The sequence below is a fragment of the Terrapene carolina genome, unplaced genomic scaffold (assembly GCF_002925995.2).
Source record: "Terrapene carolina triunguis isolate 2854851 unplaced genomic scaffold, T_m_triunguis-2.0 Scaffold67, whole genome shotgun sequence".
In the NCBI taxonomy this organism is placed as follows: domain Eukaryota; kingdom Metazoa; phylum Chordata; order Testudines; family Emydidae; genus Terrapene; species Terrapene triunguis.
Window position 1 is genome coordinate 22,036,103 of NW_020664418.1, and position 15,133 is coordinate 22,051,235.

Here is a 15,133-nt window from a genome sequence, read left to right on the forward strand (position 1 = left end):
AATTATTGCAGTGGGATGGATCTGAGGTAAGGCAATAAGAAATGAAACGGGTTCACAGCAAGGGAATCTGATGTTAAAACTCCTTCCTCAAAGTAAGAGACTATCCAAAACTCTCTCTGAGATTTTGGCATTCATTTATGGCACGATTCTGCATTCTTTACACCCCAGAAAACCCTACTGGCTTTGGTGCAAATGAAGATGTCAAAAAGTAAATGATTGATTAGTTTTATCAAGAGCTTCAGCATCTTGCATCGTTGATTTTTTTTTTCAAGTTTTGGGGAACAAATAATTTGGTACAATGTAATTTTAAAAGAAAGGTGTTAATGTTCCACACTTGCAATATTAAGTGCTGTGTAATTTCATATAATTTCCCTTTTTTAAATAAAAGGTATCAACCTCCAGCTGTAAACTGAGAAGTTTTCAGCTTTTTCCTCAAGAAGTTCTGAAAGTCTTTCCACAATAATTAAATGGCAGAATAGGTTAAACAAGATAATGATTCATACTAAAAATCAAATATGGCATATCTTTTCTTAAACAAAAAGGGATACAGGGGTAGAAAACAGAAGTGACTAGACAGTAAGATATCAAATATTGTGACACTGTACTGTAGCTATAAGCGAGGTTTTCAACAGTTTACATATATATTCAATACTTCCACTGTTGGAAAATCACAATATAGTAGAGTGTATTACACAAACTTTTGTACAAAATGGGGAGAAGTTTGTGCGTTAGAGTGAACTGTTCCTTAAAATAAATAGATAGTGCATATATTGTAAAATTCTCTGCTATTCTGAGGGCCAGCACAAGACTTATGCATGACTTAAGTTCTGTTTTGAAAGCTTAAGTGGGACTCAGGGGCTGCAGAAATCTTGTTTTGGCTTTCTGCTCAGGAGCAAATTTCACCCTGTATGTGAAAATTGCACATTCAGCACTTCTGACCTTTGACATTGTTATTAGTAAGGAACATGTATGGTACAAAATTCAACTCTAACATTACTCAGCAGAAATTAGTGTGTTACTTGAAAACATTCTATGGTATATTTAATTAATCTTATTCTTGTACTCCACAGAGTGGAAAACATGTCTATGAGGTTAGAAGAAGTGAATGAAAGAGAACATTTTATGAAAGCTTCTCTTCAGACAGTTGACCTTCGACTTTCTCAACTGGAGGAGCTATCTGGTCGGATGGTGAATGCCCTTGAAAAGCTGGTGGGTATTGACAAATCCGAGCTGACGCATACACACTCACGAGCTTCTTCTGAATGTGATGCCGCTTACCTCCTGAGGCAAAGCAGTGTCAACAGCTCTGATGGCTACAGCATGTACAGATATCATGTCAGTGGTGATGAGTTAACATTTGATGATAGCACCACCCCGATGTCACCAGCCATGGGCTTGCGCAAAAAAGCCTATTATTTTGGTACGAAAGAAGAAAAAGATGGTGCAGACTCAAAGATGCAGCTGGTTCCAGAACGTCAGGGTAGTCTTCGCTATATCTCCAGTGCTAATACAGTTGCCACTACAGATTACAATAAATCTACATTAGAAATTGCACAGAATGTCACTAGACATTCAGACGTTTCAGTTTCATCTGATGACAAGCAAGGGATTTCCAAGAGTGATGAAACAATTCCCCAAAGCATAAAGCAAACAGATATTGTTATGAATGGACAGTCAGTCACAAGACCAGATTTTCAGAACACTCATTTAACAGTAGAAAGGACCAAGTTAGAAGCTACTATCTCTTATCCCTTGGACAAGTCTAAGGCAATGCGCTATTACCCTGCTGAAGCTTTCAATGCTTGTCAAACAACCATGCTAAAGTCAAGGAGCTTTATATTTGCACATGGAGGGAAGCTGGTTGGAGGGGTCAACAACTGGACCACAGACTATAACACCATAATGGATCAAGTGTGCCCTTCCACAGTTGAACAGTGGACTAGTGAGTGGAAATACCAGGTTGAACAGAAACTTTCTAATGAACCTAGTCCAGAATATCCTGGTGAGTCTGAAGCAGAAAGGCAAGCAGAGCAGAAACAGTTACTGACAGATACAGAAGATGACAGTGATGTTGGCGAAGCAGGTGTCAGTGCCTCTCATACTTCTACACCTGTCACCGACAGGACTGAGACAGAAAACTTACTGTCAGTGAAGCCAGACAGGACTGATAGATTCCCATCTGTACGATCAAAGAGTTTACACAGCCATTCTCGGAAAGCCAAGTCCATTAAGGACAAATTAAATAGACCAGGACACGCCAGCAGTGTAACTAATCTAGTGGTGGCCTGTGGCAGTGCAACAGAAGAAAAAAAAGCTAAGCAAGAAAACACTTCCACGGAAACTGAGTGCTAAAATGGTTCACAGTCCATGTGGCAGTGATGGTCAAGAATTTTGTTTGGATTAGTTTAACAAATATACCACACTGAACAGAAATGTTTGAAAATTTAATTCCTAAAAAAATCTTGCATTTACTGATTTTCTGTATTTTTAATTCTGTTGAAATGTTAATACCCTGTTCTCAAACAAACGCTTTGTGATTTGGGTGAAAGGAAGACATGTGCTTTAGGGGTGGATGTAAGGCTAGGCATGATAAGAAAATGCCAAGTGGTCCAGACCTTTCTGGGGTCCGTTGGCCTTCCATATTCATTTATTGACTGAGTCTTTATTAGAGCTGGTTGAAAACTGGAAAATATTTTCATAAAAAATTGAGAAAATTCTCTCACTTTTTTCATTAGAAAGCTGCTAAATTAAAACTTTTTGGACTAGCTTTATCTTCACATGTCCACCTGATTTCCTTATGGATGTAGTCTTTAAAGAAGAAAAAGTACTGAATGCAAAGGAAAGTTTTGCAATCCCCTTGATTTCACGGATACCTCTTAGTTAAATTGCCAAGGAATGCACATCAGAAGTGACTTTCAGTCAATAAAATAGACATAAACCGAGTTAAAACAAAACAAAAAAATGCAGGTTTCTCCAAGCACAGCAGGACTTGGCAGCCACCAGTTTGGTCTGGTACCAAAATATTTCACCTGTCTTTGAGCATGGGTGATGGCATCTTGTTTTCTGTTACTTTAAGAAGGAGTATCCTCCTTAGCACGCGCACACACACACACACACATACGCACACTCACTCTCTCAAAACTAATTGCCTTAAGCTGGGCATCATTCTGGAAATACTGCTTTCTGGAGGCTCTGTTTTGGGAACTACATATATTTTTAACTGGCAGTGATCATTGTTTCAAAACACTTAGTGAGGATTGAAGTGGGAAAATGAGAGTCCAAAACCTGCATCAGTGGTTTGCATCACCAGAGGTTACAGTGGAGCCTCGTAGTAAATGGAATTTGCTTTATTTAAATAAACAAGTACTGATAAAGTACATACACACCTTTATTCCAGCCAATCTAATGCAACAAACCTTTCTTCCTTCGGGAATTTCATTTTGATGACAACTGGGGAGCACAAGTGGCACCTGAAGCTTGTTTTTAGGTGCTTCAAAACCATGATAAATTTTTTGTTGGTCATATTTTCTATATTTTCCTCCTCTTGTGAAAATACAACCTGAACAGCCACTTCGGTTTTATTAGTGTGAATTCCACCTGTCTCTTTTGAACATTTCTTGTATAGGAAGATCAGGTTGTTCTCTCTCAAAATCTATAAAAATTTAAATCCCCCCAAATGAGAGCAGAAATTGAATATTTTTCTTTGAATTTACAAAACAATTTACATAAGGAAAACAAACTCCACAAAATAAGCTCTGCTCCTCCCTTTTATCTTCCATGAAGGGGGCCTAAATTTCACAATTTATAGTCAGTATTTTCCTAACTCACATCTTTCAAATGTGAGTCGTCATTCAAAGGTATTGCAAAGTGCAGTACTAAAATGTACTTGTTTCTGGCAGTTTTGTTGGTGATGTTATATTTTGATTACTTAGTTCTTATTTGTTACTTTCCAGGACTACTTTTCTAAAATATTCGAGGCAGCCCCCTTATTGTAGGGCAAATGCACCATTTAACAGATGAGAAAGAAAACAAGCTAACTGACTTTCAAAGTTATTTTCCTTACAGACTGCTGTTCAAAGGTTTATATTCAAGTTCTGCTGTTAGTAACCAGGATTTTTGGATCATTAGATCCACTGTAGCATGGGGCCTAGTGTTTACAATTAAAACTCTACTTCAATATTTGAAAAAGAAAGGAGGGGTGGTGTGTGGGTATGGGTGTGTGTGTCAAGATTCTAGTAAGATGTTGGCTGCCTCATGTTTTTGTCATTAGTATCAAATATCTATCTAAAACATGTTCCTATACTATACAGTGCTGCTAAACTTAAATGAAATGGACAGTTATAAAAGTTCATTCTTCACTAACTACGGCACTTCTCCCTGCTGTTGTTATTCAAAGGTTTGTCAATGTTATCGGTACCTGAAGACAGGATTTTTTTTTTTCCCCATGAGGGCTTTTTTATTCAGTTTCTCAGAATTTGAGATTTGCTGTTGTAAAATGGAACGACATTTGATATTGTTGCACTTCTACACGGCTGTATGACAGTTGGATGCAATTTCATGGTCATTTTATATGTGTAGTTAAAATATTTGTTCTAATTTGCAGATGCCTTTTATTGTTTGCCTGTACACTCTTGCCGGAAACTGATTCATCAGCAAACTCAAAAGAGATAAAGGTTTTCAGCATTTTTGCTAAATGAGCAGTATCCATTTCAGTATGCAGTACAGTATGTTGCATGCATCTTGTTGTAACATCTTTATAAATTGTGTTAAACCATGTTTTATTTGCCCAGAGTCACTTTCTAATTTTAAATTATTAATTTATCTCAAATTAACCACTGAATTAGACTAACATGGAACTCTCTTAAATGACAACTTTTTACTTATTGATTTTCTTTGTGTATAAATAACCAGTTATATTAGCTCTAGGAACAATACCAAAAAGATATGAAATAATAAATACAAGGTAACAAATTTGTCACTGTAAGGATACTGAAAACACTGCAGCCTGTCTGTTCTTTTTTTTACAGAATACATGAAGTAAATGTTTTCTAAAGCAGAATTTCAGTTAATGGTTGCCAGTAATTTTAACTTAGATGGGATTCTATGGAGTGATACCTTTATAAGGCCTTGATCCTGCAATCCTAGTGAATATATAAATAAATGTTGGCTTCTTTTTATTTGCCTTCTGGTTCATGTTTTCGAGCTTTTTTTATCCACAACCATGAGGGCTAGAAATTTTTTTTTTTTTTTTAAATGTGACTGAGAATTTCAGGTTTTGTGTCTCCAGGAGCTTTAGGAAAAACACCAAATATCATCAGATTCATAATTAAATCAAGAGAGTTGGCAATGCTGGTTCAGTTGGGCCTTATCTTGAGATGGTGCACAAGCACTCAGGAATCTAGCTTGACTGGCACTTAAGATCTAAGGGGATCAAATCTGATAATGAATCAGTGAAACTCAATAGCTAGAGCTGGTTGGAAAATGGGAATTTCTTTTCACTAAATGTGGAAATTTTGGTTTTCATTTGAATTCAAAACAACGTTTCCACCAAAAGGAATTCTAAAAAAACTCTCCTGCTTCAGAACAATCAAAATGGACTATTTTTGAAAAATGCAGGGGGGCTGGCAAGGCCAGCAGGCAGCTTGAAAGTTAGGGGGCTGGGGAGCTTGCCAGCCAACCTGCTGGGGAGTAGAGGATCCAAGAGCAAATGGAGAGACAGGCGGGCTCTCTGGAAACTGGCCTGGTTTTGTCAAAAATTGACAGAATGAACATTTTGATTCCATCAAATCAGCATTTTCCAATGGAGAACTTCTCCAGTGCAAAAATTTTCAATAGCCTTTAAACCTCATGATCCTCTGCTGAACAGGTCAGAGTAGAACTGCAGTATAAAATTGGTTTCAATCTATTCCGTAATGGATGTTTGTCCGCATCATAAAACCATTATACATAAGGAATGAGATTGCATTTGTAATTTCGTCTGAAGAGGGCTAATGCTGAAACAAAATGCTGTTGCAGATCTGATGTGATATAAATTAGTTGTAATTTTTAATGATATGGAGGCACTGGCAAAGTTGATAAATGCAATTTCAGGCTTTTTTGTGTTTTTTGTTGCTGTTGTGTTTTTTTGGCAATGCTGTTGGAGGAAGGGGCTTCATGCCAAAGTTTCGTTTTTTACCTTTATGTTTTTTAAAGATTCTAGTAGCCTTGCTCACATAATGGACTCATGTAATAACACAACATTGTGTACAGTTTACATGCAAGGGAGAAAAAAATATTTATAAAGAAACCAAATTCAAATGCAAGCTTCCAAGGGCTAGAACATGATACACTTACTTAGGCAGAGTCATACCTTAACTTCTCAAATAATCCAATTGATTTCAATGAGTCTACTCAGTGTAGATAAGAGTAAAGGGAGAATATTTATTTGATTAAGGAAAAATACTTTGACAATTTCTGTTAGAAAGAGAAGGCTATGACAATGTATCATCCCTTAACAGACAGCTTCAAATTAACAAGATAAACAATAGTCATTGCAGACTCACCATGATATAGATACACAGTGACAGGACACAAACAGGACTTGCATATATAAAGGGCAAAACTGTCATGTTAGATTACAAAAGCATAATCAATCACCTGTAGAAGACAGAAACATTTGTAATTAAGTACTCTGTCAAGTTGTGTTCATGTTATGTGACTCCATCGTAACCGGTAACCTAATCGAACTGGGAATCAAGCCAAGAGTTTGTGTTGGGAATCTCTCTCTCTCTCTTTATTAAAAAAAAAAAAAAAAAAAAAAAAAGGCAAAATTGTGAACATCTTGAAGGATGAAGAAAAGATGGTGGCAACAAGTTGAATTTTGTCCCTTTGGGTCAACCTCATTCATGAGAGCAACCCTCTCAAAAATCTGTCTCATCTTTGAATTTACCTTCAGTGACCTTTTTGAATGTTAATAGAGTGTTTTCAATGCAGAATACAGAAGAGACAAGCTGCACCATTTCTCACATAACAAACCCACCAGGGATTTTAGCTTATAAAACAGGATCTGACTCCAGTAGAAAAGCAGAAAGAGATTTGTAGAGGTGCTCTCTGGAACTGCCATGAAAAGAGTATCACAACAGCAAGAGCTTTTGCAGAGAAATGTACTTTCTTAGAATAGAAAGTTGTTGATTCCAGAAAGGATGCAGGGTAGAAATACTGCAAGAGATGATGACTTAACAGTGTCTTTAAAATGTCAAATAAAAACTTAAATGAGCAAGTACAGAATGAAATGTGGGGAATTTAATCTACGGTGCCCTTTGCAAGCTGCTCCATAGGATTTTAAAAATACAGGATTTTTTTCCTTTTCAAACTCCACCACCAGAGCATAATGATCAAAGTTCTCCATTGATGTCAATTGGATGTTTTGTCTGGATCAGGCAAAGATCAGGCCCTGAAATCTCAACCCTTTATTTTAAAAACCTTCTAGGACCATGTTTTACGCCCAGATACTCCCATGCAAACCCATTACGTTTAATGAGAACATAATTTGGTCATGGTACTAATTCTGGCTGCTATGTGCATCATGTGTCTTAATCTGGGCTTTTCCCAACAAGTCAACAAAATACAAGACAATCATGATTTTTTAAGAGCTTTTGCTGCTATTGACTTAAATGTGAGCTCAGATACAGAACAATGGCAATATACAGGCCAAAATTGTTAACCTACTTTACATAAGGTAAGTAAACAGTTGCCAAATATTAGTGATTAGCTTGGCAGCTAATTGCCTGTGGATCTGAATACTTTTAGGCATCCAATTTAGGTTTTCTTAAAAGTAAAACTAAAATTAAAATATCATATTAAAAAATGAATTTTTGTAATTAAATGTGTAGTTTGCAACCCAAACATTACACTATAATATTATCTCTCTTCCAGCTTGGATGGGGGGGGGGAGGGGGGAGTAAACAAACAGCACAAACAATTAAAAATAAATGTAATTGTGTGGTGAAATTAGTTTTGTTTTAAATACAGTTACTAAACAGTGGCCCTTTAATAATATATCCAAATCCATAAGTAATAAAACCAATCAGAATGACTGAATACACACTATTTATCATTGTCTGAGTTATGCAGATAAGTGATAGGTCTGCACCCTGATACCTGGCAGTTTCATCTCTATCTGCTGTCTCTTTTCCCTCAGCCTTTTCTGATGGTTGACTGGCTCTTACTTTCTCAGTTTGGGGTTCCTGATGATACAGCCTTTCCACTGCAGATGCCAAGTTCATATACTGGATGATCACATGATCATTCCCATAGCATCCATATGTTTGCCAGCTAAACAATGAATATTCAGCTTCTGGCTTTCCTGATAACCACCCAAGGCAGAATCAGAAGTATTTTTTTTTACTTCCAAAACCTTTAAATACTTTGCATTTTCACATAAGGATGAAACACAAAACATGAGTAAAATCTGTTTCTCATTATTTTTTCCCATTGCTCCTTATTTGTCCATTAAGTTGTGTCAGCCAGATGCTAGAGCAGACTTAACCAATCAGTAGAGTTCTTCATCCTGTGGTTGGACTCAAGCTATTTGCATTCTGTAGGCTACTGCAGCCAAACCTAGAACAAGGATCTTCATGACCAAACTCACTGAAGTCGTGCTGTCTTGGAAGTTCTTTTTTGCATATCTTACATTTTGTACCATTCCCAGATATGAATCTCAGCAAAAGTTCAAAGCAAAAACGGGGAGGAGATAGACTTCACCAAAAAGGGAGTCTGCCAGTGCTTGCTAAAAAGAAGCAAAAGATGAACATTTCCCCAAAAGGCTCATGCATAACAGGAGCTGTATGAGAACAAATTAAATCAAACTCCAAACCAGAAACAGATACAAAACCACGATCTGCAGTTTGTAGCTTTTTACAATGTACAGAAAAATACACTTGTCCATTAAACAGAAATATTTTTCAGAGATGTAATTGGGTTTCTTCTCTGTAACATTTTATTAATACATTCAGCACCCAAGTTCTGAAGGCACATATATTTTTATGCTGAGAGGTACTGGTGAGTGCATGGATCACCAAGCCTCTTTACCATCAGGTGTGAATATGCCCTTCACATGACTAACAGGACAAGTTGATCACAAACCCACCGCCTAAGACAAAAGGGGTTGTGAACCCACCCAGGAGTTTTGCACTGAGAGTGCAGCGGGGTTTTGCTGAATATTGTACTGTCTGGGTAGGGAATCTGTGGGGGAAAAGGGGAGGCAGAGCAGACAAAAATGAGACTCGAAGGAAGAGAGCCAAGCACAGTGACACCGTGGTGAAGCCTTGAGGAAGGTTCTGGGTCTGGTGCTACCTAAGAGGCTTGGGACTGTAAGCAAATAAGCTAGCCCTCTGTTCGTTTTTCTTTGTCCTATGTTGCTTGTAAATAAACAAGATTGCATCAAAGAAAATAACAGATGCAGTCATCAATTTCTGCTTCCAACTGAAACATCCTCAGGGCTCAAAACTTTGACTAGCCAGTTGGGTCAAAAAAGGGCAATAATATATTCGTATTGTATAGGCATACAGAGAATTACAGGACAATTTAAAAATAAAAAGCTAACATCCCTTTTCCATGTCACTTGATCTTTTGGGTTTGCGGGTACACAAAGTACAAAGATGGCTCAGTAATGTGAATTGTGCCCACAAATAACTGCAAGCACAAAAGAGAAGGCAGGTTGAGGCTGGGGTCAAAGAGCCTGATTCTAACCCCATTAAGCTCAATTTCGTTGACTTCAATGGACTTTGGATCAGGGCCAAGGCCAGTCAGGAGCAGGAACTCTGACTCCTAGTCCTTAGCTTTAAGCACTAGACAAGGTAAATTCCTCCATGAAAACATAGAGTGACAGGTTAACTGTACAGTAAAGAAGGCAGGATCTCACTTTCCCCTCTCCCCCCACCCCCCATGTGGGCTTTGTGTTTCCCCTTTGTGACTATGGGACTACAGCCAAATGACAACCAGTTGCATTTTATTACATAACACCCAATTGCCATTCCAACTCAGTCCACAATCATTTTTAAGGTTTGTCTACACGGAAAGTTACTGGCATAATTGTACGAGTCTATTTATACTATAGCAGTATAACTCCCCATGTAGACACACTTATTCTGGAATAAGAATGTCTTTTTCTGCTTTAGTCTGTTGCTTTGGCAGCAGTATAAGCTAAACTGGAAAAAGTGTGTCCATATGGGAAGTTATACCACTAGAATTGTATCAGTAAATTTCCCTGTGTAGACAAGTCCTTAATGGACTTGAGCCTGTAAGTTTCTCAGCACTCTAAGCCTGAGCCTATAAAGCACGTGCTTAGCGTTAAGCCTGTGAACAGGCCCATAATTTCAATGTTTAAGCATGTGCTTGCTGAATCAGGACCAGCATGTGCAGTACAGAGCTGTTTGAGCAAAATAAATTTTGTGCTCTCATATATTACTACATGAGTTCTATATTCCTCTCCATGTGCCCACATTCTATATATTATACAGTATTACTGTAAAACTATTTAAATAATACCCTACGGGAGTATGGACGAGGTACTGTATATTAGAAACATAGCTCAACTGTTGCATAAAATCTACATCAGAAAAATCACAGTCAGCCCATTTTTTTCTTTTGGCCTATGATTTTAGCTAAAGATAGAATTCTGCTTGTGGATTTAGTTATCTCAATCCCCTTTGGATTACAATTAACTAGGAAATTACCCATGACAACTAAATCCTATCATACTTTGCAGCCCAACTTCAATTATATTTCTCACTGGAGTAAAGTTTTTTTAATGTGCATAAGTGTTTGCTTAATTTTCCATGAGCAAACCTCTTCTGGAAAGTATAAGCTGTCAGGGTTCACTGAGGGATAACATTCCCATTCATTGGTTTTGATTCAGGAAAGCACTTAAGTGTATGCATATCTTTTTAAAATTAAGTACATGCCTAAAACACATGTACTTCACTAGGCTTAAAGCACCCTTCCTGCCTAAGTATATTTCTTGAATCAGGGCTATTGACTAGAGCAGGGGTCGGCAACGTTGGCACGCGGCTCGCCAGGGTAAGCACCCTGGCGGGCCAGGCCAGTTTTATTTACCTGCTGACGCGGCAGGTTCGGCCGATCGCGGCCCCCACTGGCCGTGGTTCGCCGTCCCGGGCCAATGGGGGTGGCAAGAAGCGGCGCGGGCGAGCGATGTGCTGGCCGCGGCGTCTCGCCGCCCCCATTGGCCCGGGACGGCGAACCGTGGCCAGTGGGGGCCGCGATCGGCCGAACCTGCCGCGTCAGCAGGTAAATAAAATTGGCCTGGCCTGCCAGGGTGCTTACCCTGACGAGCCTCTTGCCGAACGTTGCCGACCCCTGGACTAGAGCTACTGTGACACGAGCAGGTATTTCTAAAACTGTGTTGATTTTATTAGTTTGAAATGGTATATTGATTTCTTTATTAATAAAGGGATACCATACAGAAAGCTATACCGAGATCTATTTAGCTGTTTAAGGTAAAATTACGCCAGTTTTCCTTTTAACCTTTTGCTTCATAGTAAATAGTAATGATTTTGTTATGATTGTTAACTCATTGTTAAAGCAGGCTAGGAAACTCATTTATGACAACTTGAATATTCAGCCCCACTACTTGAGCATTAAAAATAAAGACCTGGATTGTCCTTCCCAGGTGTGTGCAAAAATGACTCTTCCTGAACAGAACTCCCACAGATCCTGTACCAAAGAGCATCAGCCATCTCCCTGGCACCATCTCTCCTTTGTGCCCTGCAAAGGGCACTCTTCAAGTGTAGGGTTACACAGAGAAAAGGATTGGAGACAGGCTAACTGGGGGTATGGATGAATTAAGGGCCAGGACAGCTAGCCACACATTGTTTCCCATCTAGCTCTGCAGAATTTGAGCAGAAAAGATAGTACGGCTAGCCAGGGGCAGCATTATATTTTCTACATAGCTACGACCACCCTAAATGGGCAGACACAGGCAGGAGAAAAATTCCTGGAGCTGCACTGTAGGCCAGAGTTATAGGGTTTCCATACAGATGGCTCTGGCCTCTCGTAGGTTTTGGGGCAGGCCTTTGTGAACAAACTCCATACACAACCCCAACAGAAAAATATGAGGGTATCTACAAGGTAATGCTTAAGATTTTCTCTCCCAAAGCTCCTTCCAAACTACTAGGTCCAAAGTAATTAGCAACATGAGCACCACCAGAGGAATTGAGTAGAATCATCTTCCACATAGGTGTGCACCACACCCGTGTTATGTTATGTTACAGACTATTGAGGTATGTTATATTTCTATATGAATGTTCATGTTTACTCTTTCATATGGCCACGGCTATAAACCATTAATGATCTCTCTTTATTTCACTTAAAATTTTGTACAACTGTGTGTTTTAAAAAAAAAAAAAAAAAACAGAATATGTGAGAGACCACAATACATTCTCCAGTTGACAAAATTTTCAGAGTGTTGGTTGAGGAGGTGGTGGGGGAAGCAGTTAATCCAGAAGTTATTTCAATCCATTCATAGTGTGAAAAGCCTGTCAGTGTAACAAATAATCCTCCCAGACCATCATTTAACTTTCTTCAGCCAGCACTGGTGTTGAGCTTTCACTGAACTGTCACTTTCCAAGTGATGCAGCAACTATGCTGAATGCTCTAGTCAGGATTATTCTATTAGACATTAAAATTATTGTATTTATTATATTTGCTCACAGCCAAGTGGAAACAGACAATAATTTGACAAAATGAGAAGTTGATTGACTGCAAACCAAAAACTCCTGAATTTTTTCCCTGGCTCTGTGTTTCCATGCTGTGTGGATCTCTCTCTCATTTTCACTATCGGAAATGGACAGAATACTCACTTAACAAAAGATGTGGATTAAATAGTTAATGGTTTTTCAGCCCTCTGAAAATGTTGCACTGTGCAACTAAGTATTACTGTGGGCTATGTTTACAGACAAATCAGGTACTTTATTTTTGTAATTTTAATAAATACATAAAATTACTACAGACAGCTACTGCTATAAAGTACTAAAATGTCTAATGTTGAGAAATATTTTTCTAAGAAATTATTTGGCTGACAAGGGAATAGGGTATTGGTTAGGCTCACAGTGCTACATAAAGTATTCTCTGTAGGTATATTAATTCTTTTCCTAAGTTCTTCATCTGTTTCACAGTTGTGCTGGAACTGATCCCAGCATCTGAAAAAGAAACTCAGAGGAAGTGACCTTGAAATACCCTCACAATAGAGTCAAAATGCAGTAGGAGTAAACAAAACATTAATAGAGCCAGATTTTGCCACCCTTACTCACTGTGGCTAGTTCCTTACTCCTTGAGTAGTCCTATGGATTTAATTCAACATGCCTAATGGTAATAGAATTAGAATATGGCCCAAGAGTCCGATTCTTCTCCCACTGAGGGATAGATTAGCTAGCTATTAATTCTTGTTTCAGATTTTTCTTTGATCCTGGTAAGTAAGATTGCATGAGAAGGGGAAAGGAGCATTACAGCTTTTCCAAAAGTAGTGTAAGCACACCCATATCTGCCTATGACCGGGAATGGAAAAGCCTGAGGTTTTCCTCTGGAATGAATGAACGCAGGTACCACACACACACTCTTACACAGAGAAACAAATATTACATATGGTGTTACATATATATTTTATTGTTTTAAATCTTGAAAGTAAACTATCCCTGACAAAGTATCTTTTGACAACAGTGGGATTCCAGGTGCCAAAGGCTGCCTTTGCTGTAGCCTATGTTGGCAGGAGCCATCCTTCTAATCTATTTGATGCCACTGTCTCAGCTGTGGTGCGGCAGCTATGAGGTCCATAGCCGCACCCAATGGCATGAGATTTTGAAAGCAGGCCTGAAACCCTCCAAAAGCCCGTCGTTTCAGGCCAGAAGCCAGCTCTGGGGACTCATGGGTCGCAGATCTCAAAAGCAGCTTGTCTAGTTAACCTCAAAATGTGCGTGCATACAAACCCTCGCCCCCACCCCCCGACTATATGTGGTTGCTGAAGCAGAAAGGACCTTGTCCAATGAGGTGAGGCAAACTCAGGCTTGTAAATTGTAAATGGAAAGCTGCTGCAGCAGCCACAGCAGTGGGGCCAGCCGAGGGAGGGAGGCAGCGTCCCCTTCCCTGGGGCTGGCAAGGCTGAGGCTGTGCAGAGCCAAGCCCAGGGGAAAGCGGGGAGATCAGCGAGGTCCCCCTCGGGGCTGCTGCTTGGCAAATGCCCGTGGAACGGCCCCGCGGGCCCCTGTCCCAGCGGCGAGGCGTGCGGCCGGGCTGCCCGCAGCGCGGGGGTGGGGACACACACGTAGCAGGGGAAGGGGTTAGGGGAAGCGGCTGAGGGGGGGAACGCCTCTGGGGGCGGCCGCTTGGCCCCTCCGCGCTGCCGTACACACTCAGCCTCGCCTCCAACATGGCCGCCCAGGCCCCAGCCTCCGGGGCCCAGCAAGGCCGCCGCTGCTTCCTGTTGCTGGAGGCAGGGAGCTGCTAGGGCAGGGAGGCTCCCCTCACACGTCCCCGCCCCCACGCCGGCCCGCAGGGGAGGGAGCAGCGGGGCTGACGTGGGCTCCATGAGGGACCGGGGCAGCCCCAGGCCGGACCTGCCCAGCCGGCTGACTCCTCCCTTGGGAACGGGGGGGCAGTGGTGCCGCCTTCCCTCGCCTCATAACTCCAGAGCGCCGGGAGCCTGCAGCCCTGGGGGCTCGAACCCCGCCTGGCTCGGGCAGGACTGGGGGCTCACCCCGCTGTTTGCCTCACCCGGGGAGCAGCCTCCTGCGGGGACTGCCGGGGGGCAGCCGCAATGTTTTCGCTCAAGCCAGCGAAACCCACCTTCAAGTCCTACCTTCTGCCGCAGGTAACAGCCCTTTCTGTCTATTCCCCCCGGCGTAGCGCGCTAGAGCTGCGGGCAGGGCCGGGGACAGGGGATGGGTCTCCTTGGGGCGGCTTCCCTCCTTCCCCTCAGCAACACTTATCAGCCCGGGAATGGCTCTCGGCGGTGTTTAAATAGCACCTGCGCGTGAGCGAGACCCCCTCGTCGGCTGTGCTAAGAAAACTTTCCTTGGGTAGTGTCCCCCGAGCGATGCAGCAGCATCCCTGGAATTGGCCGGTGTCTGGATACTGGTGCCCC

The 15,133-nt window shown here is 40.8% G+C and overlaps 2 protein-coding genes across 3 annotated transcripts in view; both read left to right on the plus strand.

The window, feature by feature from the left end:
• The window catches only part of TRPM1 (transient receptor potential cation channel subfamily M member 1), a 143,740-nt gene extending 141,388 nt beyond the window's left edge, over positions 1-2,352 (plus strand). Inside the window, exon 28 of the mRNA XM_026648451.1 lies at positions 1,071-2,352. Within this exon, the coding sequence (XP_026504236.1) occupies positions 1,071-2,352 (1,282 nt within the window). The remainder of the gene's footprint in view (positions 1-1,070) is intronic.
• A 12,358-nt stretch (positions 2,353-14,710) lies between these two features.
• Positions 14,711-15,133, plus strand: part of MTMR10 (myotubularin related protein 10) — a 60,937-nt gene continuing 60,514 nt past the window's right edge. For both annotated transcript variants that reach the window (XM_024193131.2, XM_024193132.2), the window contains exon 1: positions 14,711-14,860. In XM_024193131.2, the coding sequence (XP_024048899.1) occupies positions 14,807-14,860 (54 nt within the window). In that variant the 5' untranslated portion in view covers positions 14,711-14,806. The remainder of the gene's footprint in view (positions 14,861-15,133) is intronic.